Source organism: Tupaia chinensis, unplaced genomic scaffold (assembly GCF_000334495.1).
Source record: "Tupaia chinensis unplaced genomic scaffold, TupChi_1.0 Scaffold000511_1, whole genome shotgun sequence".
Lineage (NCBI taxonomy): Eukaryota > Metazoa > Chordata > Mammalia > Scandentia > Tupaiidae > Tupaia > Tupaia belangeri.
In genome coordinates, this window is record NW_006160024.1 from 829,774 (window position 1) to 846,811 (window position 17,038).

At 42.4% G+C, this 17,038-nt stretch overlaps 1 protein-coding gene across 1 annotated transcript in view; it reads left to right on the forward strand.

Annotated features, from left to right (window-relative positions):
• ACOXL (acyl-CoA oxidase like) overlaps nt 1–17,038 on the forward strand; it is a 391,620-nt gene that overhangs the window by 338,507 nt on the left and 36,075 nt on the right. Inside the window, exon 17 of the mRNA XM_027774989.1 lies at nt 11,791–11,892. Within this exon, the coding sequence (XP_027630790.1) occupies nt 11,791–11,892 (102 nt within the window). The remainder of the gene's footprint in view (nt 1–11,790; nt 11,893–17,038) is intronic.

Sequence of the window (17,038 nt, forward strand, 5' to 3'; positions counted from 1 at the left end):
AATGAACATACTATTAAGTAGCACCTAGCTGATGCTCTATTGCTTACTGCGGTCATTAAATAGGTATTTTTTAATCTGGAGTTGAATATTATATTCCAGAATTCAAACAGGAAGATTGGAGCGCAACAGAAGATAGATTACGTACATGAGACTGAACTGGTGAAATAGACTTAAAACTTTTGACTAAAACATTACTGATTTCCTTCTAGGCTTTGTTTCCCAGATTTAAGGATTTTTGTCCTGTCTTGGGCAGCCGATAGGTTCGTGTACTTACTATTTGAACAGAATCCTACCCTGTTTCCTGGCTTTAAGTGTTAAGCAAAGCTCTCTTGGCATTCTTTTATTTTGATTTATTAAAGCCTCCTTTTGATCCCATCGCCACTGATGCAGTCTATCTTTGCCTGCCTGTGGGACCTAGGGGAGTTTTCTAGCTCCTTCCAGCCTCCTCTGTGTATCTGCTGCTGTATTTGATAATGTGGAAAGCTAGCAGGGATGAGTGGATGCACAAATACAGACGTAAACAGCTCTCGTTGAGGGACAGAGCTCTCATTGGAACTGGCCTGAAATACAGATGGAGTTCTGCGCTGGGAGTTGCTGTGGTCTTCACTCTCTGATCTCCGATGCTCTTCCCATGGTGTGTCTGTGTGCTGGGGCTGCCGTAGCAATACCGTAGATGTGGAGGCTCAAACAGGAATCTGCTTTCTCATGTTCTGGAGGCTGGATGTCTAAGATCGAGGTGTGAGCAGATTTGGTTTTTTCATGAGGCCTCTGTCTCTGGCTTACAGAGGCCCTCTTCTTGCTGTGTCCTCACCTGGCCTTCTCTCTGCGCACACTTACGCCTGGTGTGTCTCCTCTTCTAATAAAGACAACAGTCATATTGGATTAAGGCTCTACCCTCACGGCCTTATTTTAGCTTAATTACCTCTTTTCAGATTTCATATCCAGTACAGTTGCATTATGAGGTTGGAGGTTGGGACTTGAACATGTGAATGCATAAGGGACACAATTCAGCCCCAAACATGTAGCTTTTAACCTTCTAAGGAAGGAGTCCAAAGCCAAGGAAAGGTAGGCAGCTGGGGGTGGTAGTAAGCTGAGTTGGGAATCGCCCTAATTCTGGGTTAAAAAGGAAAGAATTCAAGGAGAGCCTGGCTGCGTGCTTTCCCACAGGTCACCTGACTCTGCATGCAGCAGGCGTGTGGTTCTGAGCCAGTCCACACAGTGGGTGTGTAGGAGCCCCAGAGAGAAGAGCCTCACCTCTGTCTTCAAAGCTGTGCTTTCCCAATCTGCTCCCTCCCACAGGACTGGTCAGACCCATGTTCTACAACACCGCAAGGTGGAGAGTGGGTCAGCTGGAGGATGGCAACTCCAGGGTTCTGCAACCCGTCTGACCTCCAAATTGTAGAGAAAGCCTCTCACAGCCAGCCTGCCTTCAGGATTCGGAAGCAGCAGGGCTGCAGGCTCCTCTATGTCGTGTTCAGCGTGCTAGTTAAAAAGCTGTCTCTGGTTACTTTCTCAGAGCTTTCCCTCTGTCTCCCTTTGGGCTTGTCAGTTTTGTTTCCTACAGATGGACTTATCTATACTTTTCACTTCCTGTCATCTGGGAGGCCAGGATATAGCCATGTATAGGCTTTTCAGTAAGACAGAGGGCAGAATGTGCCTTGGATCTGGCTGTCTGGCTCATCCCTGCCTTCTGCCATGGTCTGTGTGTTTGATCTGCCATGACACCAGCACATGGCCCACCATCACTGCACCATGCTTCTCAGTCCCCATGAAGAGAAACAGTTTCCTCTGCTGCAGAAAACCCTTGGGAGAGCCTCCATCATCCTCAGCTCTCATCTCCTTGGAGCACTCAGCTCCTGGAACAATCCAGCTGCCACTCACTGCCTGACATCTTTCTAGAAAAGAGATGGTTTATATTACACAAGAGAGATTGAGCAGGTTTGGATTTTAAAATTGAGAAACGTCTCCAGACAGTTTGGAAAGGAAAGATATTTTGATCTTGAACAACTTTCTCAAGTACTCAAGGAAAAAGAAACTATAATTGGCATTCCCTCATCCCTTTCAGGTTAAATATAAATAAGACTGCCTCTCCTGTGGGGGCCTGAGCTCACACCTGGAGCTAATGACTTGGGAGACACTGAGCAGGTGGACTGTGAGGATTAGGGTGGGCGATGTTGCCACCTGGCCCAATTTTTAGTCACTTTCCCATTGCAAAAAAAAAAAAAAAAAAAATGCCCTTAGAAATTGCAGAGCCAATACTTTTTTGCTAATGCTGACAGAAATTCCTTAAAACTAGGATATGGTGCTACTGCCCATCAATTTTACAAGGCAATAATGCAGATCCCAAGTGGCTAAAGTCTGAGGCAGAAGGCAGAGCACTTCATCACAGTGAGAGAACTGGGTTGTTGCTGGGGGAAAGTGTTCTGATCTCACGCTGGCATTACCATGCATTAATAAGCTTTGTTCATCTTCTCTGACACTGGAGGGCCAGCTTCTTTGCTTCATCTTCTTGCTTATTATGCAGCTCAAGCCGTGGGGATGGGCTGCTTGCTTGTCATAAATCGCAGGCTAGCTCCCTTCTTTCTGTTGTTGTTCCCGGTGGGCTCATGCTCCTGGGAGCTGAGACTTTCTGAATTCTTTGGTTCCACAGGTACACCCAGAGTTCTGATGCCAGGCTGGGCATGAGCCACAGTCCCTGCCTTCATGATCATGTTGAGGTCGGGGAAAAGTCACATGGCCAGATAATTACACTAGCAGCCAGGATGTGTAACAGGGAAAAGCACATGGCCATGGGAAATCGAGAAGAGAAGGAGTGTCTTTCAGTGGGGGGAGAACAAGGAGGGGTCCTAGAACAGGGCTGCAATACAGAGACCCTTCGAGAATGTTGCCATTTCAGCCTGCAGTTTGCCATAACAAAGGAGGAGGAGCCTGGGCATAGGAAGATGACACGTAAACTAAACACACACACACACACACACACACACACACTCACACTTTATTACACAGCAAAATAATCTAGGTTGGGAATATAGTTATATGATTTTTCACACACACACACACACACACACACACACACAGATTTGTGTCATCGCCCCCACAATTACGATACAGAACAACTTGACCATCCTAGAGCCTAAAGGAATCCCTTGTGCTATGGCTTTATAACCATCCTCTTCTCCTTCCAAGAGCACCTAGAAACCCATGATTTATTCTCCGTTACCATTGTATGTCTTGTTGAAAATGTCCTATAGATGGAAGCATACGATCTGAAAACCTTGGATTTGACTTCCCTCATTCAGTATATCTTTGAGATTCAGTCAGGTTGTTGCATGCACCAACAGTTAATTCCTTTCATTGCTGAGTAGAATTCTATTGAATGGATATACCACAGTTTGTTTATCCACTTACCATGGAAAAATATTTGGGTTATACCCAGTTTTTGATGAGTGTGAGGAAACCTGTTATAAGTATTCATGTACAGAGGCCAGACAGTGGCACAGCAGTAAAACATGACACTCTAGGAGGCAACACCATGTGGAAAGTTTCATACGGTGGAACCAGGTCTCCTGGTTCAAGTCCAGAGACCTCCGTGAGTACACTGGGCACATGCTTTCCCATAATGTGGGGCTGGCTGAGGCTGGGGGAGATCACAGGGTTACGTGCCTTCTGGGTGTGCTGCCTCGTTTTCTCTGTCCCTCATGGAAAAAATAAATTAGAAAATTAATGTGTAGGTGAGCATCAGTTTTTACTCTCTATGATGAAGTTTCTCCACCTTGACATTTTGAGCCAGGTTCTCCTTCGTAGTCGGAGCTTCCCTGTGCATTGCAGGCTGTTTAGCAGCGTCCCCTAGCTCTGCCCACTAGATGCCAGTAGAACTACCCCAACTGTGACCAGAATTTCTGCAGACATTGCCTAATGCCCAAATTATTCGTGGCTGAGAATTACGGCTCTCTGTAAAATACCCAAAAGTGAATTTACCGGACCACGTGACAACTGACTGCATCATATGGTGTAAAACTTTATAAGAAACTTTATATTTCCAGTCTATGAGAGACCCAGTTGCTTAACAACCTTACAAATGCTTCCGATTGTTTAATCAAGTAACGCTGAGATAGCAATTGAATATCAATAGTCAAAAGATAAGAAACTTGGCCTAAACCTTATGTCTTTATATACAAATTAGTTCAAACTGAATTATAAATCCAACTATTAAAATAAAACTCTAAAACTTCAAGACAATGTGAGAAAACCTCATGACTTGAAGTGAAACAAAAAGTTTTCAGGTGTAGCGCCAAATGCATAATGATTTCTTTTTCTATCGGCTTTAAAATTTTTAGTTTTAATTGGCACAAAATTATACATATTTATGGAGTACAGCATGGCATTTCAATACATGTATACAATGAGCGTGATCAAGTCAGGGAAATTCATTAGCATATCTGTCATGTAAATACAGAATACTGGAACTCGTTCCACTATCCGTCTGTAATTTTATGTCCCTTAGCCGGCATCTCTGTATCCTTCCCTCCCCTATGTTCCTTCTAGCCTCCAGCACCCACTATTCCACTCTCCACCTCCTTGAGGTCAACTTTTTTTAGCTTCTACATATGAGAGAGAATGTGCAGTATGTAGGGGCATCTTTTCATAGTTCCTAATTTGCATTTCCCAGTGCCTGATGATGTCGAAAATCTTTTCATGTGTTTATTTGCCATCCATATATACCCTTCAGTGAAGTCTGTTCAAATCATTGGTTCATTTTTAATGAAATCATTTGTTTTCTTACTGTCAATTTTTGAGAGTTCTTTATAAATCTAAATACAAATGTTCCGGGATATGTGATTTACAAATTTTTAAAAATATATTTATTTAATTTTATTATTATTATTATTACTTTCAGAAGAAAGAGACAGAGAGAGAGAGAGAGAAAGAGAAAGTGGGAAAGCAAGTCACCAAGTCCAGGACTCAAACCATGGTCAGTCATGTCAGAATCCAGTGCCTCAACCACCATACCACTTTCTGGCCCCTACTTTCTTCCTGTCTGTAGCATTTCTTTTCATTAATTTAATAGTACCTTTTGTAGCAAAAACAAAAAGAAAAGAAAAAGCTTTCTTTATTTTGATGAAGATTAACTTATCAATTTTTCTACTTTGTGATTACAAATGTGGTGTCATACCTAAGGGCTCTTTATTTAACCTCAGGTCATGAGAGTTTCTTTTTTTAGCTTTAGAGTTTTATATATAAGATGTGAGGTTTAAGTCAAGGTTTGTTTACTTTTTCTTTTTTTTAGGTTTTTGCCACAGGGCACGTGCCGTTTATGGAGAGAGACAGAGAGAGGGAAAGTAAGAAATCAACCCCCAGGGAGGTGGCCAGACCATAATCCCTTCTCCTTCATTCTCCTTTCTGGATTTTGGTCATGCACATACTCGTGCCTGGCATGAGTATCAAGCCACTGGTCCAGGACTTGAACTATGGTGAGCTATGTAGGAGTCCAGCACCTTAACCACCATGCTATCTGCTGACCCCTTATTTACCTTTTGACTATTGATATTCTATTGTTATTTCAGTATTATCTGGGTTTTTTTGTTGTTGTGTTTTATTTTTGGAGAGGTTTTTGCTATAGGGGTGCGTGCGCTCACCAAAAAGACAGAGACAGAGACAGAGAGAGATAGAGAGACAGAAAGCGAGAAATCACCCACCAGCAGGGATGGCCACACTGCAATCCCTTCTCCTCCATTCTCCTCTTGGGATCTTGGGCACGCATGCATGCCTGATGTGAGTTTAAGCCATCAGGCCCAGGACTTGAACCTCAGTCAACTACGTGAGAGTCCAGCAACATAGCCATTACACCAACTGCTGGTCCCTCGGCATTATTTGTTTAAACAACTCTCCTTCCTTCTCTGAATTTCTTTTGAATCTTTGTTTAAAATTATTTGGGCTTATTTATATGGATCTATTTTGGGGTTTTATATTTTGTTCCGTTGATCTACACATCTCTTCCTTGACCGTAATATCTTGGTTTATGCAATCTTGTAGTTAGTCTTTTTGGGGGGGTGGGGTGGGGTAGGGGGAGAGTTTTTCACTATAGGGCACATGTGCTCGCCAGACAGACAGAGACAGAGAGACAGAAAGTGAGAAATCCCCCCCCCCCGGGAGGATGGTCACGCCGCAATCCCTTCTCCATTCTCCTCTTGGGATCTTGGGCATGTACGCACACGTGCCCGGCGTGAGTTTTAAGCCACCAGGTCCGGGATGCGAACCGTGGTCGACTACGTGGGAGTCCAGCGACATAGCCATTACGCCCACTGCTGGTTCCCTATAGTTAGTCTTAAATAAGATAATTTCTCTGACTTTATTCTTTGGCAAATTGTTTTTAGCTTTTCTAGTTTTGTTTTTTCCCCCCTCTTCATGTCAGTTTTAGAATTAGTTTGTCTCTACAAAAATTTCTGCTGTGATTTTGTTTGAAATTATATGAAATCTATGAATCAGTTTAGGAAGAATGAACAAAAGTACTCTATTTTCGTAGAATTTGGGTGTTTTTTAGTCATTATTATCTTCAGATACTTTTTCAGTCCTGTCTTTTTCTTCTGTTTTCATGATTCTAAGGAAATGAATGTTAAACCTTTCATTGTAGTCTCACAAGTCCTACAGGTCCCTGAGGCTCCAGTTTTGTTTTTGTTTTCTTTTAATAAAGAGTTGTTTTATTTATCTTTATTTATTTATTTTAATTTTGACCAGAGAGGGACAGAGTAAGAGAGAGAGAGAAAGTGAGAAAGCAAGCTGCCACCAGGACCAAGACTAGAACCGTGATCAGCCATATGGGGAGTCCAGAGTCCTTAACCACCATGCCAGCCCAAGGCTCTAGTTATTGTTTGTTTTTCTAAGTCTGTTTTGCTTGTTCAGATAGGGTGATTTCTACTATTCTATCTTCTATTTCACTGATTCTTTTTTCTATCTGCTTTATTCTGCTGTTGAGGTCATTTTTATTTTGATCATTGTCTTTTTCAGTGCTAAATTTTTCAGTTGGTATTTCTTTGTATTTTCTACTTATGTGATTCTGTAGACTTTTTATGATAGCCGATTAAAAGTTTTTGCCCCATTATTAATTTCAATATCCATGTCTTTTTGCTTTTGGCATCTGTTAATTTTCCTTTTCCATACGAGTTACATTTTTCTTTTCCTTCATATACTGAAAATGTTTGGATCATTTCCCGGACAGTTTGAATATTATATTATGAGAACTTTGGATCTTGTTTAAATCCTATGAAGAATGCTGATATTTTGGTTGTGATGGGGAATATACCTGTTATGTTTGGGCTGGAAGTTTCAACTCACCTTCTGTTCACTGTGCTTTCAAACTTGTTTTCATCTTCAAAGCCTTTGTATATTACTCAGATCTGATCCACATGTGGCCAGTCTGATCCACTCATTGGCCAGTCTGGCACCTGCTTCCTCATCAGTCCGCTAGTTCCATTCTCGAAGTCTCCTGTATGCGAGTCAGCATCAAATCTATGCACTCATACCTGGGGGTGAGCCCTGCCATCTATAAACAATGTCATGAGCTGTTTTCCTAATCCCTTCCTCTCCAAGACTTCCTTGGTACTTTCTGGCTCCCTGGGACTCCTTTTATCATCCTCTAGCCAGAAAGCTGGGGTTAGTTATCTGGCTCTGCTCTCTATGCCTCCAGGGACAAAAAGGGAGAGTACTACAGGGGGAAAAGTTGAAGCTGTCCATTCAGCAGAACCTTGACTTCTGTCTCCTTCTGCAATTTGCTTGCCACTGTTTATTGGGTCATTGGAAAAGTCATGATGTATTTTGGTGTATTTTTCTGTTTTTCTATGCAAAAATGTGTCATGACTTTTTTTTGACAATCCAATATTTGTCAGAGCCCTCAAGTGCCTTCCCCATGCATTCTTTTCAGGAGTTATGGCTATGTTCAAAGAGAGAGATGGGGGAAATCATCTGATCTTTTATCCAGAACTAGAATCCTCTATTCTAGCCCTTGCTCTGTAGTTTAACTTCCTTTAAGCCTCTGTTTCTTCATTGTAAAATAGTGTCTGTGTCAGAGGTTCTCCAAGACCACCTCAGGTTCAGTGATCTTCTAGAAGGGCTCACAGGACCCAGGCAAGCTGCTATACTCTTCGTTTATTACAGAAAGAAAGATATAGATGAAAACCAGCAAAGGGAACAGGTATAGGAGGTGGAGTCCGGTAAAGATCAACAAGCTTTTATTGACAGTTGTTTTGTCTCAGTGGAGTCATACAAAGGAGGACTTAATTCGCTACACAGCGATGTGTGACAACTTGTACGAAGTAGCAGTCATCGGAAAAGTCATGACATCATTTTCTGTGCAAAAGCACATCATGACTTTTCATAGGACCTAATATTACCAATCAGATTATCTGAGTATTGGTCTCCATTGTGTTTACTGGGAGCCAGTCATGTGAGCATTCAGCACTGATGTGACTGACCTCAGCTCCTCAGACCTCAGAGGAAAAACTGAGGCCGTGTGGAACTTGTAACAAATTTCATTGACCTCTCCAGCGCTACTCTCTGCTCTTCTCTAATCTGTTGTAGACCTAGGGAGTTGTCCTGTATAGTTTGCATCAATGGAATCCTTGTCCACTGTACCCAGTTGGGTTCGAATAGCAGCTAGAGATTAGAGAGAGGAAACAGAGGAAAGTTAGGATATCCCTGCCCTCTGCCTGCTTCCCTATGAGTCACCTGGGGGTTTCTGTGTTCCTTGGCTGAGAATCACAGCTTCTTTTCAAATGTCCCTGATTACTTAGTCCCATCTTCCTGGATCTGGCTGTCCATTTGTCCTCTCCTTCCTCCAAGTCTAGAGGTGGTAACAGCTTCAGTGTTCCTAGACCCAGGGCACTGCACCATCTCCCATGGTTTGTCTATATCTTGCCCATATCTATGTATACAAAATAAAGAATGGAACTCTCTTGGATAATCTAAATGTGAATTTGTCATCTGATTCTGGGTTGTATTCTGGCTAATGCAGGAGTGTAGACTGAGCGAAAATGAACTAGATATTTCTAACAGTGCTTTGACTTCTATGGCTCTGGATTTTTTAAATCACTGCCTTTATACCTTCATATATTGTTTTAATGAAGATTAATTTTCTGCATCTAGGAACACACAGCAAGTATCTTTGTAGCATTATATGAATTTTATCTAGACAGTTATGATTCAGTTTAGTCACATAATGTACAGAATTTATCATCTGTAAAAGAATGTGTGGTTTCAGGGATCAGCCCATGGCCTGGCAGTTAAGGGAGCCAGATCCCACATGGCTGATTGAGTAGTTTGAGTTCAAGACCCAGTGGCTTGAAAACTATGCCAGGAGCACGTGTGTGCAGGCCCAGTGTCTTGAAAGGATGGAGAGGCGAAGGAGAAGGGGTTACAGTGTGCCCCTGTCCCACTTTCCCTCTCATCCTCTCTCACTCTGACTCTCTGTCTCTTTGGCGAGTGCACACAACCTCTGGCAAAATGAAAAAGGGGGGGGTAATTGATTATTTCGGGATGAATTGTAGAATTTCTCAGTTACTGGTTGTGTCTGTGTGGCCAGCAAACATCTTTATTGCTGTTGTAAAGCCAAAGGACGTGTGTGCTGGCCAAGCAAGTACTGCCCAGACATTGGCAAGTTCATAAAAGGACTATAATTCATCTTAAACATTTTTTGTAAATAAGCTACTAGCCACACTGTGACCCTTTCTGGGAAGACTGAATAGTGGAGACACTTCGAATTAATGCTATTCCAAGGATGTCCCAGAATCTCAGGAAAAGAATGAAGAGGCTGCCTTGTCTGCCTGACTGAGCCCATGACCCATAGAAGACTTATTGTTTGTGGATGTGAGCTTCGCCTGCATTCGACTCCACATAAGAGAGTTTTGTTGTTGCTGCTCGATAAGACTTTCGAGACCATAGCCTAAAGAGCCATTATGTTTTAGAAACACACAGTAAGATTTTAATGGAAGAAATGGTATGACTAAGCTTTGTTTGGCGGTAATACAGAAAGAGGGAATGAATGAGGACAGAGAAAACAAGATCAGCAATGGATTGATAATTATTGATAACTATTAATATTAAATCTGGGTGAGGGAGACATGAAGATCCAAATACTATGCTCCCCATTTTGGTGTGATTTTGTAATTATGAAATATTGAAAGTTAAACTGTGATTTTGTAATAATGAAATATTAAGAGTTAAATAAATATTCAAGTAAAAATTACTTGTTCTTATGAGAAAACTCATTTATTGTCACTCAGTGCCCATGATGTCATACAGGAGCTCTGTGTGTAGGTGACCATCACATAATAGGAAAAACATATTGAGATAAAATGTAAATGAGGGATGGTAATTCTGTGAAAGCAGATTATGCTCCATGGAAAATACCAAGATATTATTCAGAATGTATGTTGAGAGTATTCTTTCATGAATTGAGAAGAAAAGCAAACAAAATACTACATGCATATTTTAAAAGCTATTCTGTGTGGACTTTGCTTATAAATAACCTGGGGCAGGGAGAACTAGCTGAGGTTACAGATGGAGTAAGGTCGGCCATGAATTGATATTTCTCTAGTTGGGGGAATGTATACATGGGAACCCATTGTACTGTTTGTTCTGCTTTTGTACATCATTTAAATTCTCTGTAGAATGGTTTTTTTTTTTTTTTTTTTTGAGAGATTTTCACTGTAGGGTGCGTGTGCTCGCCAGACAGACAGAGAGAGACATAGAGACAGAAAGCGAGAAATCACCCCCCAGGGGGATGGTCATGCCGCAATCCCTTCTCCTCCATTCTCCTCTCGGGAACTTGGGCATGCACGCACACGCGCCCGGCGTGAGTTTTAAGCCACTGGGTCTGGGACACGAACCGCGGTCAACTATGTGGGAGTCCAGCGACATAGCCATTACGCTAACTGCTGGTTCCCTGTAGAATGTTTTTTAGGCAGGGACCAAGAGTTAGTGTAACGGCTATGTCGCTGGACTCCCATGTAGTTGACTGCAGTTCGAGTCCCAGACCCAGTGGCTTAAAACTCACGCCAGGCGCGTGTATGTGTGTGCCCAAGATCCCAAAAGAAGAATGGAGGAGAAGGGATTGTGGCATGGCCATCCCCCCTGGGGGGTAATTTCTCACTTTCTCTCTCTCTCTCTGTCTTCCTGGCGAGCGCATGTGCCCTATAGCAAAAACCTCTCAAAATAAACCACACAGGGCACATGTGCATGTGTGCCCAACATATTAAGAGGAGAATGGAGAAGAAATTGCAGGATGGTCATCCCTCCTGAGGGATGTTTTCTCACTTTCTCTTTGGAGAGCGCATATACCCTATAGCAAATTAGAAAATATAAAATAAAATGAAATGTGTAGGACTGGCCCCATGGCCCAGTGGTTGAGGGAGCTAGAGCTCACATAGCCGACTGTGGAGTTCAAATCCTGTCCCCAACAGCTTGAGAAACATTCCAGGCATGTGTGCATGCATGCCAAAAAATCCCAACAAGATGGAGAAACAGAGAAGGGATCGTGGAATGACTGTGCCCCACTGGAGGGTGCTTTCTCTCTCTCCCTCTATCTCTCTGTCTCTCTGGAAAGGGCATGCACTCTCAGGTAAAAAAATAAATAAATAAATCAAGTATACATTGCATGTCCAAAACATGACTCTACATTAAGAAGGTGTTAAGTTTTAGGATTTTTATGAAATGTAATATTATGTTATTTCTCTTTAGATTCTGCATTCTCTAATATGTTATATTTGCCTGTTTCTTTCCTCTTCCTCCACCCTTCAGTTTTGTCTGTTATATGGAACCAAGCTGGTGTTCCAGGAGCGGGGCTGGTATTTGGAGCATAAATACCTGACTCCTGCGGCCAGCAAGAAGATCAGGAGCCAGGTAAGGACCCCTGGATGTAGAAGATACCCTATTACATCAGCCCCTGGTTCTTTGCTTTCTTAGAAAATAGTCCGGACAATTTTTTATCAGTTCCTGCTCATGGACTTTTATGCCCCTGGGACTTTACATGTGTGTTTTTATTCCTACTGCAGTTGTATTATACTTCAGAGTTTAAGTGACAAGGGGACGACTCACCACACATGAACTTCCTGACGTGAAAAGCACAGGAGGGCCTTAAAAATTATTCCCTTATCTTGGTGCCAAGAAGATCAGGAGCCAGGTAAGGACCCCTGGATGTAGAAGATACCCTATTACATCAGCCCCTGGTTCTTTGCTTTCTTAGAAAATAGTCCGGACAATTTTTTATCAGTTCCTGCTCATGGACTTTTATGCCCCTGGGACTTTACATGTGTGTTTTTATTCCTACTGCAGTTGTATTATACTTCAGAGTTTAAGTGACAAGGGGACGACTCACCACACATGAACTTCCTGACGTGAAAAGCACAGGAGGGCCTTAAAAATTATTCCCTTATCTTGGTGCCAAAAAAAAAAAAAAAAAAAGTGTGAATGATTTTCCTTCTTCTCTACTTCGCACCACAACCTAGTAATGCATTCTTCATATTTAGAAGGAAGCCCTGTGGTATTTTTATGTCAGTGACAAGAACGGGACTATGCTGGATAGTTCTTCTGCTCCACATGGTGCCTGCTGCGGTTGAGTATCCAAGATGGCCCCTTCACTCTTAGGACTGGCTCCTTAACTGGGATGGCAGGAACAGCTGGCGGCTGCTGGGCAATGGTCTCTTTCCGTGTGGCTCAGCTAGGGCTTATTCATGGTATGGTAGTCTCAGGGTAGTCAGATGTTTTCTGTGACAGCTGGTTTCGGAAAGTGAGAAAGGAAGATGCCAGTTTTCTTAAAGATGAGGACCAGAGCTAACAGTGCTACTTCTGCTGAATTCTGTTGGCCAGAGGAAGTCCCAATGCCAGTACAGATCAGGGTGTGATGAGACCTCCTCTCTCAAGGGAGGAGTAGTTATATGGACGGAGAAGGAAAGGACTGGTGGCAGCTATCTTTGAGACTACATTCCACAAGGAGAATATCCACTTTGGAAAGAGGGAAGACCAGTTTTTAATTAGAAGAAAAGAGACGGAGTCTATATAAGAGAGTTAAAATATGTGCCACTAGGTATTTCAGTGATATCATATTAGATATAAAATCAGATAAATAATACATCAAAAGAATGTTATATTCAAAAAAATTCATGTAAGGGACCAGCAGATGGCATAATGGTTATGTCACTGGACTCACACATAGTCGACCGCAGTTTGAGTCCCAGACCGGTGACTTAAAACTCACACTGGGCACTGGGACCAGCAGTTGGTGTAATGGCTATGTCGCTGGACTCCCATGTAGTCAACCACAGTTCAAGTCCCGGACCTGGTGGCTTAAACTCATGCTGGGTGCATGTACGTGCGTGCCAAGATCCCAAGAGGAGAATGGAAGAGAAGGGATTGTGTGTGGCCTTCTCCCCTGGGGGGTGATTTCTCCCTTTCTGTCTCTGTCTTTCTGTGAGCGCATGCACCCTGTAGCAAAACAAAACAAAACAAAACACAAAACAAAACAAACAAACAAAAACCTCTCAAACAAACAAACAAACAAACAAACACATCGGGCATGTGTGCGTGTGTGCCCAAAATCTCAAGAGGAGAATGGAGGAGAAGGGATTGTGGCATGGCCATCCCCCCTGGGGGGTGATTTATCATTTTCCATCTCTGTCTCTCTAGCAAGTGTACATGCCCTATAGCAAAAATCTCTTAAAATTTTCACATAAAATATTAAAACTTGTCATTCTAATAATACTACATGCATTCCAGACTTAAAAGTTTTTTATTTAATTCATTCATTCATTCAATGAGAGAGAGACACACAAAGAGAGATGGGGGAAAGAGAGGAAGAGAGAGAGACTGCCTGCAGGTGCTCCTGCTGTGATCTCCCAGCTTCTCTCTTCCCAGATCACAGGCATGAACATGCACCCAGTGTGGACAAGGAGGTCCTGGGATGTGAACCTGGGGACCTTCCCTGTGGCTCCAGTATCAGGGAGCATTGCATTATTGTCCCACCATTGCTGGTCCTGAGTTCTACATTTTTTATTGGCTAGATCCTCATAGCGGTCTGGGAGATAAGAAGTGAGGATCCAACCATATTAGAAGAAACTTTCTAAAAAATCTAGAGTGTGCACTTACCAGAGACAACGAGACAGTGAGAAGAAAAGGGAGGAAAATATTCCCCCGTGGGATGTGGTCACAATTCCTTCTCCATTTCTCCATCCTGTCAGGATTTGCTGTACACACACACACACACACACACACACACACACATACACAGAATGTTTTTCAAGCCACTAGAGCCGGAATTTATACCACGTGGTTGGCCATGTGGGATCTGCCTCCCTTAATCACTAGACCATGGGGCCAGCCCACAGAACAAACTGACTGTAAGGCTAGAATTATGTTGCTGAGGCGATAGGACATCTCAAAGACTTTTTTTGGTAGATCTCTGAGCTTACAACCCTGAGCATTCAACCCCTTTTCTGGCTTTTCCGGTGCTCTCAGTGGGAATAAGGTAGTCAAGCCGGCACAAATGCTTCTTCTTCCATTTCCACCACATTCCTTTGTATGGATCTCAAGGCTTCTGAGAAATTTTTAGCAGCTTTTCTTCACTAAATGTCCGAGACCATTGGTCAGTTGTAGGTGTCAAGCTGCATTGGAAATGAACATAAAGTAGACTGGGATGATTGGTAGTATTAAAACTGGCCCAGGTGTTCTCACATGGTATTGCTTTAAGTCTATTGATTCTTCCTTCAGGTGCATCCAATGTACTGGTTAACCTACCCCCAAAATTTAAAATTCCAGTTGTAGCAATTTTTATCTTTTAAAATCGTTTTTCATATTACAGACATCATGTTTTAGTTTCCCATTTATTATTTTTTTAAGAAATTGTTGCTGAAGGGCACGTGTGCTTGCCAGAGAGAGAGAAAGATAGAGAGACAGAAAGTGAGAAATCACCTCCCCGGGGGGAATGGCCATGCTGCAATCCCTTCTCCTCCATTCTCCTCTCAAGATACTGGGAATGCATGCACAGATGCCCAGTGTGAGTTTTAAGCCACCAGATCTGGGACTTGAACCGTGGTTGACTACATGGGAGTCCAGTGACATAACCATTATGCCATCTGCTGGTCCCTTAGTTTCCTATTTCTTAAAGATATATTCAATATTGTCTTTTATCTATATGTCGAAACAAAGTTGTTTTATAGTCTGTAACTAACAATTCCAATACCTTAATTCTTTACAGTTCTATTTCTTTATGTCTGGTGCTAATGTTATGTATCTAGTTATCTTTTATTGTGTGTTGGTCATTTTTAAAATGATCTGTAAGATTTATATGAAAGCCCAATTGAAAGTATATTACCCGTGCTTTTTTTAGTTTGAGGCTCTCCTGAAATCAAATTCAAGGCTTAGAAGATTCAGATACTTAAAATAAGGGTAGTAATTTCTTTATCTCTCTTCAGGGTTATACTTCTTTGGGAAAACCAACTTATCATGGTGAGGGCTTCCTGTAAAATTCTGAGTCACAAACATGTCTGGACATGCATGTTTTTCAATCTACCAAGCATGGGAGTACTTAAACTGCAGTCAGCCATGTGGGATCCAGCCTCTTTAACCACCACACCTTAGTTTCTTTTTCTTTTTTTTTTTTTGGAGAGGTTTTTGCTATAGGGCATGTGTGCTCGCCAGACAGAGACATAGAGACAGAAAGCGAGAAATCACCCCCCAGGGGGGATGGTCACGCTGCAATCCCTTCTCCTCCATTCTCCTCTCGGGATCTTGGGCACGCACGCACACGCGCCCGGTGTGAGTTTTAAGCCACCGGGTCCGGGACGTGAACTGCGGTTGACTACGTGGGAGTCCAGCGACATAGCCATTACGCTAACTGCTGGCTCCCAGTTTCTAATGCCATTATCAGTAAAAGGAACCAGGGTCTTTGTATTCTAAAAATAACTAACTGTAGGGCAGGGGTAGTGAATATACAAACTAAGCCTGAAGCATCTTTTAGTACCAGAAAATCAGAAAGTGCTAAAAAGAATACAAACAAAAGACCCACCGTAATGGTGGTATTTTCAAGGGCGGAACCAACTGAAAGAGCTCCCAATGGCCAAAAGCAGAATAATTTGAGCAACAAAATAATGTAATACTGGATTCTAACTCAAAGTATAAATTAAACACAAGTTCATAATGATACAAATACATGATTAAACAAATAAATAGAGGGGGAAGATAATTCTTCCTTTCAGAAGAATTCCAAGTAATATATGTAGATAACCCCTTCCAGGAAGTGAAACTTAATTTCCCTAACCTTGAGTGAGGGTTGAACATAACGACTATCTTTTACTCTAAAGAGTAGGGTATGGAAAGGGGAAATAGTTATTTTACAGTGGAGAAACCTGGTAGCTCCCACCTGAACCAAGCGATTAAGGTTTATTGCATCAGAGATATGTCATGTTGGGAACAGCAGTTAGCGTAGTGGCTATGTCGCTGGACTCCCATGTGGTCGACTGTGGTTCGAGCCCCGGACCCAGTGGCTTTTATTTTCTCCCGGCGTGTGTGCATACATGCCCAAGATCCTGGGAGGACATGCCCAAGATCCTGGGAGGAGAATGGAGGAGAAGGGATTGCTGCGTGACCATCCCCCCTGGGGGGTGATTTCTCTCTTTCTGTCTCTGTCTCTCTCTTTCTGGCACGCACACATGCCCTATAGCAAAAAAAACTCTTAAAAAAAAAAAGAGAGAGATGTCATGTTGATAGCACATACTCTCACTTGAAGTGATAAGAATATTTCCCTTTTCCCCAAAGCCCATAACCGAGGTGTAATTTTAAAAGAAAAAAAAAAATCAGAGGAAGCCAAATAGAGAGACAGCCTACCCAATAGCTGACCAGTGCTCTTCACAACTGACAGTACATGAAAGACAAGGAAAACCTGCAAAGCCCTCACAGAGCAGAACACATGAATAAATGCACTTTGGTATCCTGAATTGAATCTGGAACAACAACAACAAAAACCCAACAGTACAAAAACAGGTGAAATCTGAGC